This window comes from Achroia grisella, unplaced genomic scaffold (genome assembly GCF_030625045.1).
Source record: "Achroia grisella isolate CSIRO2021 unplaced genomic scaffold, CSIRO_AGI_Agris_v1 utg1581, whole genome shotgun sequence".
NCBI classification, from domain to species: domain Eukaryota; kingdom Metazoa; phylum Arthropoda; class Insecta; order Lepidoptera; family Pyralidae; genus Achroia; species Achroia grisella.
Genome location: NW_026712659.1, coordinates 267,246 through 283,278, shown reverse-complemented (window position 1 = coordinate 283,278; position 16,033 = coordinate 267,246). Strand labels below are relative to the sequence as shown.

The 16,033-nt window shown below is 46.9% G+C and overlaps 1 protein-coding gene across 1 annotated transcript in view; it reads left to right on the top strand.

The window, feature by feature from the left end:
• LOC131841313 (syntaxin-binding protein 5) overlaps window positions 1-15,400 on the top strand; it is a 401,890-nt gene extending 386,490 nt beyond the window's left edge. Inside the window, 12 exon segments of the mRNA XM_059189637.1 lie at window positions 1,341-1,476; window positions 1,895-2,678; window positions 3,648-3,691; window positions 6,924-7,077; window positions 7,549-7,671; window positions 8,283-8,392; window positions 10,067-10,298; window positions 10,624-10,732; window positions 11,972-12,061; window positions 12,937-13,032; window positions 14,030-14,154; window positions 14,588-15,400. Of these exon segments, the coding sequence (XP_059045620.1) occupies window positions 1,341-1,476; window positions 1,895-2,678; window positions 3,648-3,691; window positions 6,924-7,077; window positions 7,549-7,671; window positions 8,283-8,392; window positions 10,067-10,298; window positions 10,624-10,732; window positions 11,972-12,061; window positions 12,937-13,032; window positions 14,030-14,154; window positions 14,588-14,850 (2,266 nt within the window). The 3' untranslated portion in view covers window positions 14,851-15,400.
• Window positions 15,401-16,033: the final 633 nt, after the last annotated feature.

Genomic DNA, 16,033 nt, shown 5'->3' with positions numbered 1-16,033 from the left:
AATTTAATTTTACCAATTTTCAATATATAAAAAGTTCAAATAATCGTGCGTAACACAAATAGTAAAGTTATATTCCATAACCGCGCTATTTGTTTTTTTTTTTTATTAAATTACAAAAGACCGCTACACGGAGCCAACAAGTACGGCAGCGTTGAATTAAAAAAGTAAAACGGCGGGAAAGCAACAGTTTTCAAACAGTTAAAATATAATATAATGATTTTGTGCGTTTTTTTCTGGCAAGTGTCTTGAGAAGCGTCTTACGATGTACGTGCATATTTAACACACTCGGCTCTATAACGCCCTCGCCTACGGCTCGAGCTGGAATTCCAGCTCGTGTGTTATAACCGTCATAACGCACTTATACCGTAATACATTATATTACAATAAATGTAATAAAATTAATAATCATAGGCAGCAATAGATGAATGAAGAATAATCTCCAAACACAATTCAATAATTTCTTTTTTCTTCAATTCTTTAAGAAACATCTATTGCTGCCAATGTATTACATAAAAAATACATTTAAAGCCTATGAACATATATTGAAAATAGTTTTTTAATAAACATGTGTACAATATTATTGAAGAATAATAACATAACAATTGTAATATAAAAGTGTGGTAAGAATATCGACACACTCCCCCGAATTTATAATATATAATTACAGAACGCCATCTAGTCCGAAGCTAAGCTAATTTGTGTTATGGCTACCAGATGACTGATGTAAAGACTTAAATACATTTTTATTATAAATACATACATAATGTACTTAGAAAATACCCAGAACTATACAAATAATAATAATAATCTTAATCTTAATAATTCACACAGCGCCATCTAGACCCAAGTTTAGCTAGTTGCGAACGGTGGTAACTATACAGCTGAAATGAGGATGGTATATATACAATAAACTATATATATATAATTGATATGTTAAATGACTACTAAAGAATGAATACATTTGCAATCTACACGTGCAGGGGCGGATCTACCTAAGGGCTTTTTGAGCTGCAGTCCAGGGCCCCGAGGACACAAAGGGCCCTGAGTAACCACTGAAACGATATTTAGAATATAAAAAAATATCTAGAATGTTAAAAAACCTATCATAAGGTTGGCAACCCTGAGATCAATCAACCCATGCGAGTACACGTCTATCGAAAGGAACGGGGAATTTCTGGTCGGTGTATTTTTTTAGTTGAATAATATAAATAGGTAGGCCCCTAAGTAGATATACCCCAGAGCCCCACAAATTCACGATCCGCCCCCGTACACGTGGATGGAGCGTAGCGCGTGTGGCGGCACGATGAGAGTAGTGATGAGCGGCGGTGGCGGTGTGTCAGGATGGCGTGGGGCGGCGAGCGCGGCGTGGTGGTGGCGGACGTGTGGCGGCGCGGCGTGGTGGCGGCGCTGGCGGCGGCGCAGCTGCACCACGCGCCCGCACGCTCCGAGCGGCAGCGCTCGCCCTCGCTCGACCAGGTGCGCCCGCTTCCCTTGCCGATCCCCTCGTTCTGATCAGTTGCTCCGCGACGGGCGAGTCGCCGTCACTATTGTTTCCACTTTTTTTTTATGAGTACCCGTAGCGTCCCGGCCCGCGCCCGTAGCCGCACCCGGCATGGCATCGCTAGTCCCTCGCACCTCGCCCGTCCCCCCCGGCGGTCGCGGCGGCTCCGCGCCGTCCCCGGCCGCGCTCGCCCTCGGGCGCTGCGAGCGACGTCGCCTCCGACGGCGGCGCGTCGACGTCGCTGCGCAGCGGCGAGCGAGACCGTAGCTATATCGTCGTCCACCCCTCGCCTCACAGCATCCCATAAACTCTTGCACGATCTCATGAACCGGTCTCGGCGGTCGCGCGACCTCCGCCTCACCAATGACGTTTTCCCCTCCCGTGTCCCCGAAGCTGGAGGAGAGCGGCCCGGGGCCCGCGCCGGCGCCGAGCCCCGCCGAGCCCGGCGACGAGCCCGACGCGCCCAAGACGGACGTCCGCCGCAAGTCCACACCCTGGAAGACCTTCAACCTCAAGCGCCAGCTCTCCCGGGTGGACCTGAAGCTGAAGGCCGCGTTCTCGACGCCCGCCGAGAGCGACGTCGCGATCGAGAAGGGAGAGTCCCGATTTTACTGCGAGACGGTCGAGAGGCCCGAGACGAGCGAGTCGGCCGCGCAGTCGCCGGAGGCCGAGGACGAGGAGCGCGGGCGGCTGGCGTCGCCGCTGCGGGTGTGCTCGGACGTGTTCGAGCGGATGCACCGCGAGCTGCAGGAGCGGCGCTCGGGCGACGTGTACGACCGCATGCACCGAGAGCTGCACGAGCGCTGGCAGGACAAGGAGGGGCGCGAGCCGGACGCGGAGCACCCGCCGGGGCCCGAGGCGGAGCCCGCGCGCGGCCCGTCCCCGGAGCGCGCCGCGCGCCCCGACAACCTACCGTTGTTCGACGGACGGCCGGACACGCGGCCGGACGCGCGGCCGGACGAGCCCGAACGGCCCGACGACGCGGCGGACGAGCGACCGGTGCGGCCGCCGCGGCGCGCCAAGCCGGACGGGCCGGACAGGGCGGAGCGGCCGGACAAGCGCGACCAGAGACTGCTGTCGGTGCCCAACATTAAGTTCAGTAAGCAGGAGGGCGCCCGCGAGCGGCGGCGGCCGGGGGCGCAGGCCTCGTTCGCCGGCAGCCTGATGCGGCGTTTCAGTAAGTACCGAGTCATCCCGCGCGATCACCTCACCGTCATCACTAACGCCGGAATCACCAATCGCCGCTGCGTAGCACCTAGTGCGGTATCGCTGTAACATACGAGTAGACTGTACCTTTGATTACTTAGATCTCATTCGAAACACTTACGATTGGAATGGTAAAGGTTTGGCAATTTTTACTAATCCCTCCCCGTAGTCCCCTTTTAATACATAGATAGAGGTTTTTAGCTGAATAGAGGTGATGGTAGCTAGATCCTTGACAATATTACAGTGTGGTGTGTAATAATGCAGAATAACGGTTAAGATATTTAACGACAAGTTTGTTTCTTTTAACAGATCCGTAGATGTAAAACTAAAGAGAGTGCGAGTGGACGACCACCTCTTATTAACCGCTTCCCGCTTCTTGTGATACTTGGCTTATTTATTTTTATTTACTATATCCTGTCGTGCGTGTATACATATAAGATGCGTGCGTAAATGTGTGACACCTGTGTGTGCGATCTCGTGTCTGTGTGCGCACACCGTGCGACGGTCGGCCGCACTCGCACCCACACCACCCCGCGACCCGTCGGCGGAACCGAAGCGGGACACTCACACATGTATCTGTTTTCTATTCCCAAGGACGTGGACTCATCCGACGGGGACTCTAACTGCCTTACAGATCTATTCGCTGACTTACTCGGTAACTGTACTGATGTAATCCACCGCTTCGAGTGCCGTAGGTGATCTCTGTGTTGTCGATGTCCGTTTGAGATGTTAACTCGCTAATGATACAAACCGAGTAGTCGCGTGCTAGCCGTGCACGTCCCCGTTGGGTAGCTCTCCGGCGGCTCGCAGGCCGGGCGGGGCCGCGCAGGGCCGGGTGGGGTCGCGTGGGGCCGGGCGGGGCCAGGCGGGGCCGCGCGGGGCCGGGCGGGGCGGAGGCGCCCCACGTCCGCGCGGCCCCGCTCACTGTGCGCGTCCCCAGGGCGGGCGGCGGCGTGGCTGTGTCCGACGCGGGACGACGGCGGCGCGCACTCGACGTCGCCGGCGACTCGACGCCGCATAGGTACGCCCACTGGCCTCGCTCCCCGGGGCTCATCATGCACTAACCGAGCGGTCTCGCACAGAGATCGCGCTCCACTAACGGGCCGGGGTCCGTCGTGCTGACCGGTGTTGGTGGCGGGTGGCGGGTGGCGGGTGGCGGGCGGGTGGTGGCAGCTGTGTGTGTTGTAGATGAACGGGCCGGGCGGCGGGGCGGCGGCGGGCGCGGGCGGCGCGGGCGGCGCGGGCGCGGGCGCGGGCGCGGGGGGCGGCGCGGGCGGCGCGGGGGGCGGCGGGGCCCGCGTGCGGCGCTCGCGGTCGCAAGGTACCCGCAAACTGCACAAGTGCCTGTCCACCGCGTCCGACGTGTACGCCGCGCCCCCCGCCCCGCAGCACTCTCTGCTGACGACGCGACAGTATTGCAGTTTTGGTAGTACAGTCACCTTACTCGACGCCCCCGCGGCCTCGTCTCTTTCCGTTCTGACGCAGTCGCAATTTCTCCTTCCGTTACTTTTGTTTCGGTTTCGTTCGATTCAGTTCCGTTTTTTTCTTCGACGATCCGGCTCCGACGGACCGTCGAATGTACTAGTTGGTTCCTTGTCTTATTTTCTATAGTTTCTCTTTATTTTATTTTTTTATTTAGTTTTTCACACTCACTTACTTACTTCTTTCATTACTGATTCAAAATATTAGTTTGGAATTTGAACACGCGCGTCGACATCGTCCACATACTTATCTGCTTCTACGGCGCCCTCGACAAAAGTCTTCAGATTCAAAACTAATAATTAAGTAACTTCCATAACTTATAATGAAATATGTAGCCTAAAAATACTTGTTGAATTGGCATCGGCTTTCTCTCCGCCCGCCCACCGATCACTGATTGCAGTAAATCGAATTGAACTCACTAGTGACTGATCATTACTTGCTGCGAAGCATGCGTTGATTCAAAATTTCTCTATTATTCATTTGAACAATTTCCAATTTCAGATCGGAATCATTTAATAGGTAATCACTGGAATATACCACACCTACATTGGTTAACATTTTAATTTCTAGCTGTTATTCCGAGTAGTGTTTTTCCTTTGTTGTACCTCATGTCAACTTCTAGAATGATATCCTAATCTCTTATAAATGGTGTATAATGTTGTGCGTGTCGTCTCACGAGTCGACCGTCGCTGTACCCACACACCAGGGACGGGCGGCGGCGGGCGCGGCCGGGCCGGACGGTCGGACCGGACGCACCGGTCCGGGCCGGGCCGGACGCATAGCCTCGAGCCCGGCCGCGCCCGCCCGCCGCCCGCCGTCCGCGACCGTGCTTGTAACATGTGTGGTTTATTTGTCGGTACAGAACCAACTATTCCGCAGTCTCTCGCATCTATGGAGTACTTACACATTATGCAACCCAATGGTATCCAACATTGCATTCACTCTTACTTATATATATATATATTATTATTATTATTATTCCATATATTTCTTATATTTTTGTGGATGGTTTCGTTTGTTTCGGTAGCTTGTTCACGGGCCGCGGCCCCGTACATCACGTAGGTACCACCTAGTAGTTGTTACGTATCCGTTAGAGTCGAAATTGTGGCTGTGACTGTGTTGCCATATTCTCTCTTCACACGACACTTGGTTTGCACTCGGCGATACGACTTGGACTGGCATGACTCTTAGTATCATGAAAAGGTGACTTACTACTCAAAACTATCTACTTACTTCTAGTATCTATATTATATATACCGCATAATATTCAGTGTACGATGAACGGACCCTGTTGTATGTTATATGTGCATTATATAAGCGATGCTTTCCATATTGTATCAAACGCATAGTATGACATATTTATACATAATAATTTATACATTTATTGTTTGTTTGTGTGAGACGGCGGACGTGGTCCGTCTGTGTGTCAGCACGAGCGATCACGTTGCGTTTGTTTGTGTGTGTGTGCGACTGACTGTTGCCGTCGCCGGCCCACGCTCGCGTCCCACCGCTGGGCCGGCGCCACGCTCGCCGGCGATCACTGCCACTCGCTCGAATCAGACCGTTCTTATACTACCTTTTGACTAACCTCTACCGCTCAGTACATGATATTATGTTTCTTTTTCTAGCGCGACCACAAAGCAAAAAGTTTATATGGCTCGTTTTTGGCTGCCTCTATATACGGCTGTCGTTATGTCTATGTATGCTTCCGATACTATCCTTACTAATAACGCAATAGTTGCATGCGCTTCCCGACCGCTGCACCCTTCCCTCACCGCTACACGTTAGACTTGTCTGTCCGTCCATGCGACGCTGCTACCAAATCTACAAAACCCCACCAACTCACGCCCAGCGTCCAGTGTCTCCACTCCACTCCATTCCATTGTCACCGCCACCGAACGCTCTTCCCCCATTCTCCTTATCTGCCCGCTTATACGATATCCAAACAGTTTGCGCTTTGTCTAGAGGGTTAACTTAGAGGGTTCTAATAGTGGGATGCTTAGTTAGACAGCTACAAACGGGGACGTCCCGCTTCGCCTGCCGACCTAGACACCATCACACTCCATCTGTCATCTCATCCAATTTGTGTTGCAAAGTCTCGACGTTTCGTTCTCACATTTCTCTCAGTGCTTCCCATTTGCCGTCAACATTATCATGTAGTGCTGTTTCTCAATGTGCTATGATTAAGATTATATAAAATCGAGGAATATTAACCGTGGCCGGTGTTTTGACTGTTGTTCCTCGCTGATGTATCTTAACCGACTACCTTTCCTGTATCGTTGAACCATTGCAAGTCAAGGCACCTAACCATTCTAACCGAAATAAACTGGGCTAAATTACTAACATATAAAACCGTTGTGTAAATAAGCTGAGATTGGACGGGCATGCAGGCGCAAATCGGCTCTACTCTGATGCATGATTCTCTGATTTGTTCATGATCTGTTCCTATTTTCTGTAAGGCACCGTACGATTGTTTGTCGCACCGGAGTGATTTCAGCTAATTTCACGACTGCACCGACAACACTGAGCTCATGATCTCCAGCTAGCTTTAGCCTGCAACTTGTAGAGTAGCACTTTGACGAATTCAAGCGTGCAACATTAAAGACTTGTTTGAATCCTTCAGCATTAAGACGTTTAAAACCTTGAATCGCCAAAGGTGTACTAAAAGTTCACTAGGAGGCGTCGAGTGCGGCTGCTATTGAGCTTTTAGAATGTCTCCTCGATACGGAGAGAGTAATCTGGTTCTGTTGTGTTGCCAACCGGCCGGGTAGACAAGCTGGACAGTTCGTTCTCACGGTCGCGCTCCAGCAGTATGTCAAGTCTAGAAAACATCTCCCAAGAAGGCATACAGTTCCTTGCATTTGCCGATAGTTACACTACCAAATCAGGTGAGTAGCTGTTGTATATACTTTATATAGCGTTAAATATATTCTAGTTTAGAAAATAATATATAATAGTTGTAATAATATTAATAGATTTTAAAGAGATTATAATTATCACCGTCAGCTTCTTTGCAATTCCAATCTATACATGTAAATAAAATTGGAGTGTCTGTTTGTAATATTTTTAATATGCATGTGAATGTAAATAGGGCACGTACACCAAAATAACATTTTTTACAATTTCGCCTGTCTGTTTGTCAGTCTGTTTGTTCCGGTTAATCACTGAAAAGGCTGGACCGATTTTGACGGGACTTTTTTGGCAGGTAGCTGATGTAATAAGGAGTAACTTGGCTACTATTATTTTAGAAAAGTTCTTTTATTTTAGAATAATAAAATTAAATTACACGCAGATGGGAATAGCTAGTTACCTAAGTAAAAGGAGTTCTTTGAAAAAGTATCGTTGACTTTCGCATCCAGATCCTACGCAACTGGTGCCGACGCTATGGATCGGAACTACTTTGGGGTCTGTGCTCACAATGAAGATAAATCTGCCTGAAGCCGATCAGAGGCACACACAGCCCGTCGTTGTCTCCACCAGTGGTAAATATGATAACAACATTTTACGCACGGAGTAATTATATGTATATTTAGTAAAAAACGGTTATTACATACATACATACATACATACATACATACAAAAATAAAACGTAGTAATTGTACTTATAAATAATGACCGCATCAAACCTAAAACAGAGTAATTATATTCATGTCTACAAATAGAATTAAATACATGTAAATACAATTGGAGTGTCTGTTTGTAATATTGAAATAACCGTTTTTTACTACATGCATACGAATATAAATACGGTACATACACCAAAATAACATTTTTACAATTTTTGCCTATCTGTTTGTTTGTTCCGGCTAATCTCTGAAATGGCTGGACCGATTTTGACGGGACTTTTTTTGGCAGATAGCTAATGTAATAAGTAGTAACTTAGGCTACTTTTATTTTAGAAAAATAAAATTAATTTCCACGCGGACGAAGTCGCGATATACAGCTAGTAAATATATAAACTTGTGATTTTTTTTTTAATATCGACCAGGTTCGAACTTATAACCTTTATCTATTCCAATAGGATAGTAAAATACAAGACAACGATGCTCTTTATTTCTTTTTGCAAAAGTTAATTCCGAGTTTTTGCTTGCAGGTGGTCCGTTATTTAGGTTAAGAGGGTCAATTTTGACCATGTCATTTCTTGACTGCAATGGTGCTTTAATCCCTTACTCATACGAAAGTTGGAAGGACGACAGCAAGGATGTGAGTAAAATCAAAATAACGTTATATACGTATGAACGCTGCTGAAAGAGTTATTGGTAGCAAGTTGGTAATTCTCTAAATAGAATAGAAAAGAAAATCATTTATTCAAATAAACTTAATTTAAGCACTTTTGAATAGTCATAACAATTTGTTTTTTATCTACCACTCGTTCGGAAAGCTGTCTCATCACAAGAAGAACGAGCAAGAAACTTGCGTATTGCTCTTTTAAATAATCTTTGTAAGTTTACACTTACAAGTCCAAACGCGTGAATACAAACTACCAGCAAGCACAAATTTTTTGGGTCAAATATAAATATGCAATAAGATTAAATCAGTCGTAGTGATAAGAGCAGACCAGTCCATACAAGCAGCACTCGTTCACGAGTATGACGGATGAGCCAGCCATCACTGCGCTCGACCATATTTTAGTGAGCCCAATGACCCGACCCACCACGCCGCGCCACACGACCACTACTAGACCTGCATAGTGCTAGTAACAACAGCTTGAAGGTCTCGCAGCTGCGTTGCTAATGTTACACGTACCGTGAGATAAGAGTTCTAAGAAGTTGCAAGGACTAAAGGTGGCACCTGTAGAAAGTATGCTGCTACTATGCTCATTCACATGTACCATGAATATTTGTGATAACCAATATTTTGCGACCTACCTACAAAGTGCTTAGCATGTACATCTAGTGTTCATGCTAAGCACATTTTGTTTGAGTTTGGTTAACAAGCTGGCGTACTTAGTAACAAATTTCAAAGTATAATAGACTCCCGTGAAAGTTAGTGCTACGTTTACATTCAGCCGCTTCCCCTGCCACTCGCGCTGCCGGAAATATTGCCGGGCGTCAACTGAGCGAGAGGGCTGAATGTAAAAACACGCTGCCACTCGCGTTGCCAGTCCTTTGACTCGCGCACGAAAAACCGAAAATCGAGGGAGCGCCGGGCAGCGCGAGTGGCAGCGCCAATGGCATGGAAAGTGTTTCCACTCGTGTTTACACTCTCGCGCTGCTCACTTCCCTGCCCACTGGGGCTGAGTGTAAATTGGGCATAATATAAAACATTTCTGAAGCCTAGTCAGGGTTAACGCCTATGCGGATGTTTAATGAATTATTTAAATCGGAACACAACTTGCGAAACAAGTTGCTGAAGGCAGGAAGAAATAAATGAGACCAGTGGTGTTAGTAACCAAGGGCCCTAAGGTAAATAAAAAAATGGAGCCCCACTGCTGAGCAGTGGGACCCTATTTTACAATTCTATATATTCCTATTTTCCTGCATTACAGTTTTATTAAAACGCACATATCGCTATCAAATTAAGAACACTGCCAACCCACAGACGGAATTTTCCTATTTCCTTTCCAATTTCGCTCAACTGAGTTACCATGAATTGCAAACATGTCATATTTATTTTGAAAATGGGAGAAATTTTTAAAAGTTCAGTTCGTGATTTTCTGGTAAGGGCTCGAGGGCCCCGGGGCACTAACCTAGCCCCTAGGTAGCTACGCCACTGAGTGAGACTTAAGCAATCTCGTAAACAATTTTGTACCGAGTATCTTTCTGGTATATGAGTTTTAGACATGAATCATCAGGGGTGAAAGCGTGGTAGTGAGCAGTGAAAGTAGCAAGTGGTAAGGGTAGTGAACTACGGGTTAGTGAGGGTGTGGTGATGCAGGCACGCGAGCGACGGGAGCGCACGCCCACGAAGCAGGGCTCCAGCGGCAGCGGCAGCCGCATGAGTCCCACGCCGGCGCCCGAGCCCCCTCCGGCCGCCGACCGCCAGTTCGTGGTGGTGGCCTCCGAGAAACAGGCCCGCGTCGTGGCGCTGCCCAGCCAGAACTGTGTCTACCGGCAGCAGATCGTCGACACGGACTTCGTCGTCAAAGCGGAGATCGTCAGCCTGAAAGGTACCGTGCCGGGACCTTGTATCTTCTTCTCTCGACCTAACCCGCGTGCCTCTAGCCCCCTAGGTATTGGCTTCCGAAGCGATCGGCTGATACCCCAAAACTATATGCTGAAACTATTATTTTATATGGACACAGTCATGTAGGAGAGTTTGAAATGGACCGCGCGTCACCTAGCGTGGATTTAATTAATTATCTTATTGTGCAATAATATTTTGAGATATATTTAATACATACCTGTGTCCAAAGAGTTATTTTTAATTTCGACTACCCACGTCGGTCGCAGAGTATAGAACTTAATACTTTGTTCTGCCACTTGGCGTTCCAGATAGTGTATGTCTCGTCAATTACCTGTCGACCGGCCACCTGGTCGCGTACAGTCTGCCTTCCCTGCGGCCGCTCGTAGACGTTGACTTCCTTCCTCTCTCAGAGCTTAGGTGAGTCTTCCGCCTCGTTACTCTCTCTCTACTCCTATATAAGACATCCGATCTTGAAGTGAATGTGTCTTTTGAAACCTACGTTCAAAATATTATTTACTTACCAATCATTTGAGAACACAACTTAAGAAACTGTTTGGTTCAGTTCAAGAACGGATTGATGGTATATCGCCAGTGGGGGACGCGCGCGTGGAGGGGTGCGGGCGCGGCTGCGGCCCCACTGGGCGTTGCGTTGGTGTCGCCTCTCGAGGCTCACGATAGACTGTCCCGTGACACACCGATCACCACTAGACGATTCTGTGCACCAACCGAAGGCACTAAATGATAAACGGCTTATTTTATACTACATTTCAGCTGTTTAGCTATAAATAGCTTCGCAGACTCATCCGTTATGTGAATGCTCTGTTTTACGTCACGATTTGCCATTAACGGATCTCATCGGCATTCATCTTGATCATTCACCGGGAGCCATGTTAATTTAGAGCTACTTTATCATTTGGGAGCCTCAAGACAGACTTCCTGTACCTACGGTCGATGTTAGAAAGTGTAGCCTCGTTCGGTGCAAGGCGAGCTCTCTAGAATGCTCGCATCGCATCTCATCCCTCTACTTTTGTACTATATCCATAGCTGGTTAGCGAGGGCCAGCCTTGTGCCGAACGAGCGACGAGGTGTCTCCCGCGCAGGTGAGCTCACCGCCGGCCACTTGACGCTAGCCGCGCTACTTCTCATCACAATGTAGACGAAATTTTGCAAATCTGTCGAGCACCACCTGTGCTTCCGATATTTGGCACTCTTTATCTATATTTTCAGTTGTAACTTTAAGACATTCCCCGAGACACCACTGCAACACACCTCGGTACAAATTGCCCACAATAATATTACACCGTTCCACGTTGTAACGATTAATATCTGAATATGGTGCTGCAACTCGATCGATGTATATACACTCACCCAACCTGTCATACACTCGTATTTAAACTGTATACCGAACGCTGACTGTTTCCAAATTGAACCCCTTAATTGTATTTTAATACCAACGGTTTCGACATAGAGTTCAGAGTAGCGGTCCCCTGCATCCACCGTCTCGGATTGACCTCTATCGTGTACCGCACCACAATCACTAGCACAACGACTATATGACTAATGAAGACTCGGGGCGTCCGCTGGCTTTGTTTCCTACAAAGTTAGCGGACGCGCCGACTGCGAGCGCATACTGACCGCCATCTGTGTTCCTGGTAGCTTCCAGACACAGTCCAAACAGAGGGGTATCGTAGACCCAATGCTCTCCATATGGGGCCAACAACTGATTGTTAACGAGGACACGGACCAGTAAGTCACCGTCCATACAGATGACATGCGTTAGTCACGTACCGTCACTATGTTATGTGGAGTCGCTCACTCCGGCCTCTGTTGCGTTCTTTAGAGACATGTATTGTTCATGTAACCTTGAGAGCTTCACTCCCCGCCCCCTGTTCTAAGAACAATCCTGTCGGTCGGTTGTGGGCAAATTATGCTATCATGACACGAAACATTTCTAATTTGCAAAGAAAAAAAACTAACCTAAACCAAGTGCACTTGCCACCGCGTCAGTATGATTTGCCCTATCCCGAGCGTTGCTTGCAACTTTGCTTGACCATTTAGTACGTACCTACTGTCGGTTCACTTGTTTGTACGTCGTTTCTGATACTCGTTTATTGAACACGCACACACCAACACCAACAGCTCGTCCACAACTACATGTCCACTTGACACTCATCTATACTGTTTTTATATTATGTACGCGGCCTTCTAGTTGTAGTCTCTGGAACTTCTTCGCTGAGCTCCGTAGTTCGATATCGTTTCTGATTTGGCTTTAGCATGACAGCTTTTGATTGTTTCCTTATATTTGTTGAATATTTATCCGCACTCTTTTCTATGTGAATGCATAAAACTGCATCCCTAGTTTACATGTTCTTAGACATTTTATTTCACAACTTTATGAATTCAGAGGAGACATCCAGGTGAGAGACTGTTAAACTAATTTTAATTCAATAAATTTTCAATATCAACATAATTTTTAAATTTATATTTCAATTAACATTTCGTAATATTAGTTGGCATAAAGCTATCATACATCAAGCTCGCGGTGCCAGTTTCTGAAATTTAAAACGTGATGCATATCATGGAGAGGTCGTGTGATGATCACGTTATGTGCTGGCTTGCAGGATAGCGAAGACCTTCTGCTTTAGCAACCGGGGCCATGGACTATACCTCGCCTCTCCCACTGAAATACAGAAGTTCACAGTGGATGCTGAATTCTGGTAAGTCTACACTTAAAATAGAGTAGCTTGTTAATTGTGTGACCACGAATAACGTGTGTTATAATAATAATAATAATAATAATCTCAGGACAATTCACACAGCGCCATCTAGACCCAAGTTAAGCTAGCTAAAGCTTGTGTTATGGGTACTAGGTAACTGATACGAATACATAGATATTTTTTTTTTTTGTAAATACATACATATTATACATAGAATTTTGTAACTGGGATTGGAATGGATCGATGGACAGACTTGATGACAATTGATAACCGTCACCAATACACGTGAATAGTTTCACGAGATGATGTGATCCTTGCAGTACCTACCTCACATGTGTTCCCATTTTAGAGAACTACGGTCTGATGCGCCCGTACCTCAGAACTTTAACTTCTACAATCTACAAAGAGTTCTTTGTTGCAAGACATAATTGAGACGGCGATACTTGGGCGAAACAAATTCAAAATATTTTTATTCATGTAGGTCTATTACAGACTCTTATGATATGTCAAATCTACCGTCAGTTCGGAATGATTTCGAGATGAGAAGAACTAGTACTGAATAAGAAACTCAGCTCGTATTCTTTTCAAATAAATGTTGTATGTTGCGGGTGAGTCATACTATGTTGTTGGTCGAGACGATGTATATTACAGATGATAATAAACTGACAATATGTACATAGAAATATTGATCTTATATACTAAATAACAATAGAGAAATGTAAGGTGGGGTGACACAGTTGCTTAGTAGACAATATTGAATTTGTCTTGCTAGGCATTATTAAATGCAATTATTATTTTGATGTATCTAGGAGACTGTGTCCCATATTGTACATGTTTACAATAATACAGATTCATTTCAAATTTGGGAGAATAGAGTGACCACCAGCATATGCTATTGTAAAAGCAAATAGTCAAATCCTAAGTACAAAGCCTACCTTGATACTCTTTTATAATGTTTATGTTAAGCTTATGGTGTGGTATTTGTGTTGTATTTTAGTTACCAACTGAACGAGATGATAGGCGAACTGTTCCTGCCGCGCGACATGCCGGAGCCTCCCAAGGAGAGTTTCTTCCGCGGCCTCTTCGGAGGTGGCTCGAGACCCCTCGACAGGGAGGAACTTTGTGAGTTGCATTAATACTTGCAGTTTCGTTTTATGACTATTCAAAGTATTATCAACGTAATAATATACCTTCACGACTCTTATATCAGATAGGGCAGTTAGAGGAATTGTGATCAGTATAATTCTACCCTTGACGTTCTAATAAATTTGGTTACTTACTGAAGAGACACTTGGAATTACAAATTTACGTATGATGGTTTTTTGATATAGGCTTGACTCGATGCCGCAACTTTTGTAATAAAATATAATAAACTGTTTTTAAAACTACAATCTAAATCTACAATTTGAACAACAAAATGAACTCGTTTTTAATTTTCTCTGCATTGTACAGATTTATAAATGTTAAATTAATAAATCCGTGCAGAGAAGCGTAGAAATGTGTGCATTTATGGTGAAACAACAACTGAACTGATGACGGTATGATTGCGTTGCAGTCGGCGAGGGCAGCGGCAAGCCGAACCGTTCGGTGGCGAAGCACATCCCGGGACAGACTGGCTCCATCGAGGTGATGAGCGCGCGCGCGGGCTCGGCCGCCGGGGAGGTGGCGCGCGCGCACCAGCTGGTGCTGGAGCGCGGCGACAAGCTCTCGCAGCTCGAGGACCGCACCGAGCGCATGCACTCGCAGGCCGCGGAGTTCTCCTCCTCGGCGCACCAGCTCATGCTCAAGTACAAGGACAAGAAGTGGTACCAGCTGTGAGCCCTCCCTCCCTTCCGCACCGCGCACGACTCGCCGCCGAGCAGTCGCGGCGTCCTTCAATTACTCCGTGCCTGAGGCCGGCGACTCTCGCTCCGCATCCGCTCGCGCGATGTGATATTGTAAATATGAAAGCGTTGTAACTAATCTAGTGGAACTTTTTATACGACGTGCCGTCTGCGAGCTACCCCCCATCCCCCTCCCGTACCTCGCCGCCGCCCCCCGCGTGGCCCTCGCCGCCTCCGTCTCTTCCCCTCCTCCCCCTTTCTCGCCCTCGAGCCGCTGAGACTCGCGCCAGCGCCGCGACACTTGAGATTCCGCAAGTCGCCGCAGCGACGTCAAATAAATTGTAGTTGTAAATTTTATAGTTACGATGATTATACTAATGATAGTGGACGATATCGATCTGTATAAAGTGTTAAGTAAATAAATAAAACGATACTTATAAAGATTGGAAAATTAAGCATTGGATGACAATAATTTTTGTTACACTCGCCGGTGGTCCCCCGGCCGCCCGGGCCGCGTCCTGCGCCTGCACCCCCTCCCCCGCCACACCCCCCGCCCCCCGCCCGCCCCCGCACCCCCGCCCTGTACCTGCACACTGCACCCGTTCCGCTCCCTTATACGTTACCGGCGTTGATCAGTACACACGTGCTCTGGTTGCATTCATATGTAATATTCGTATTGGACGGATACTTGTTCGTACTTAATTATTGTGGCGGTGCCGCGTCACGCTGTACTATACGATGATAGCAATATTACGTGCGGGTCGCCAGCCTAAATTAAACCAGACCAATTGGTGTCGTGTCTATGTTGCTAGATAAAATAAATTCTAAAAATAAATGGATAAACTACAATATGTAAACTAATGACTAAACGCTCTGTGTATATTGCCGGCTTTTAGGTTAGGTTAAGGCCGAGGGGCAAGCGGGCCCGCTGTCGTCGCCGGACACTTTTGTATATATATATAGATACCTGCCGCCGCGTTTGTACTGTCTGTACGTACCTATACAGGGACAGTTACTGTAATGCCAGTATTTACAAAGAAATTAACTACCTGAAATATTAAATACATATATATATATTACGTACAAGTTCAGTCTTTGGCCGTTGACAATGTTTACTGTAACGTTGCAATCGGTGAATATAATAACACATAGATAAATCGAAATAATCAAGACGATTA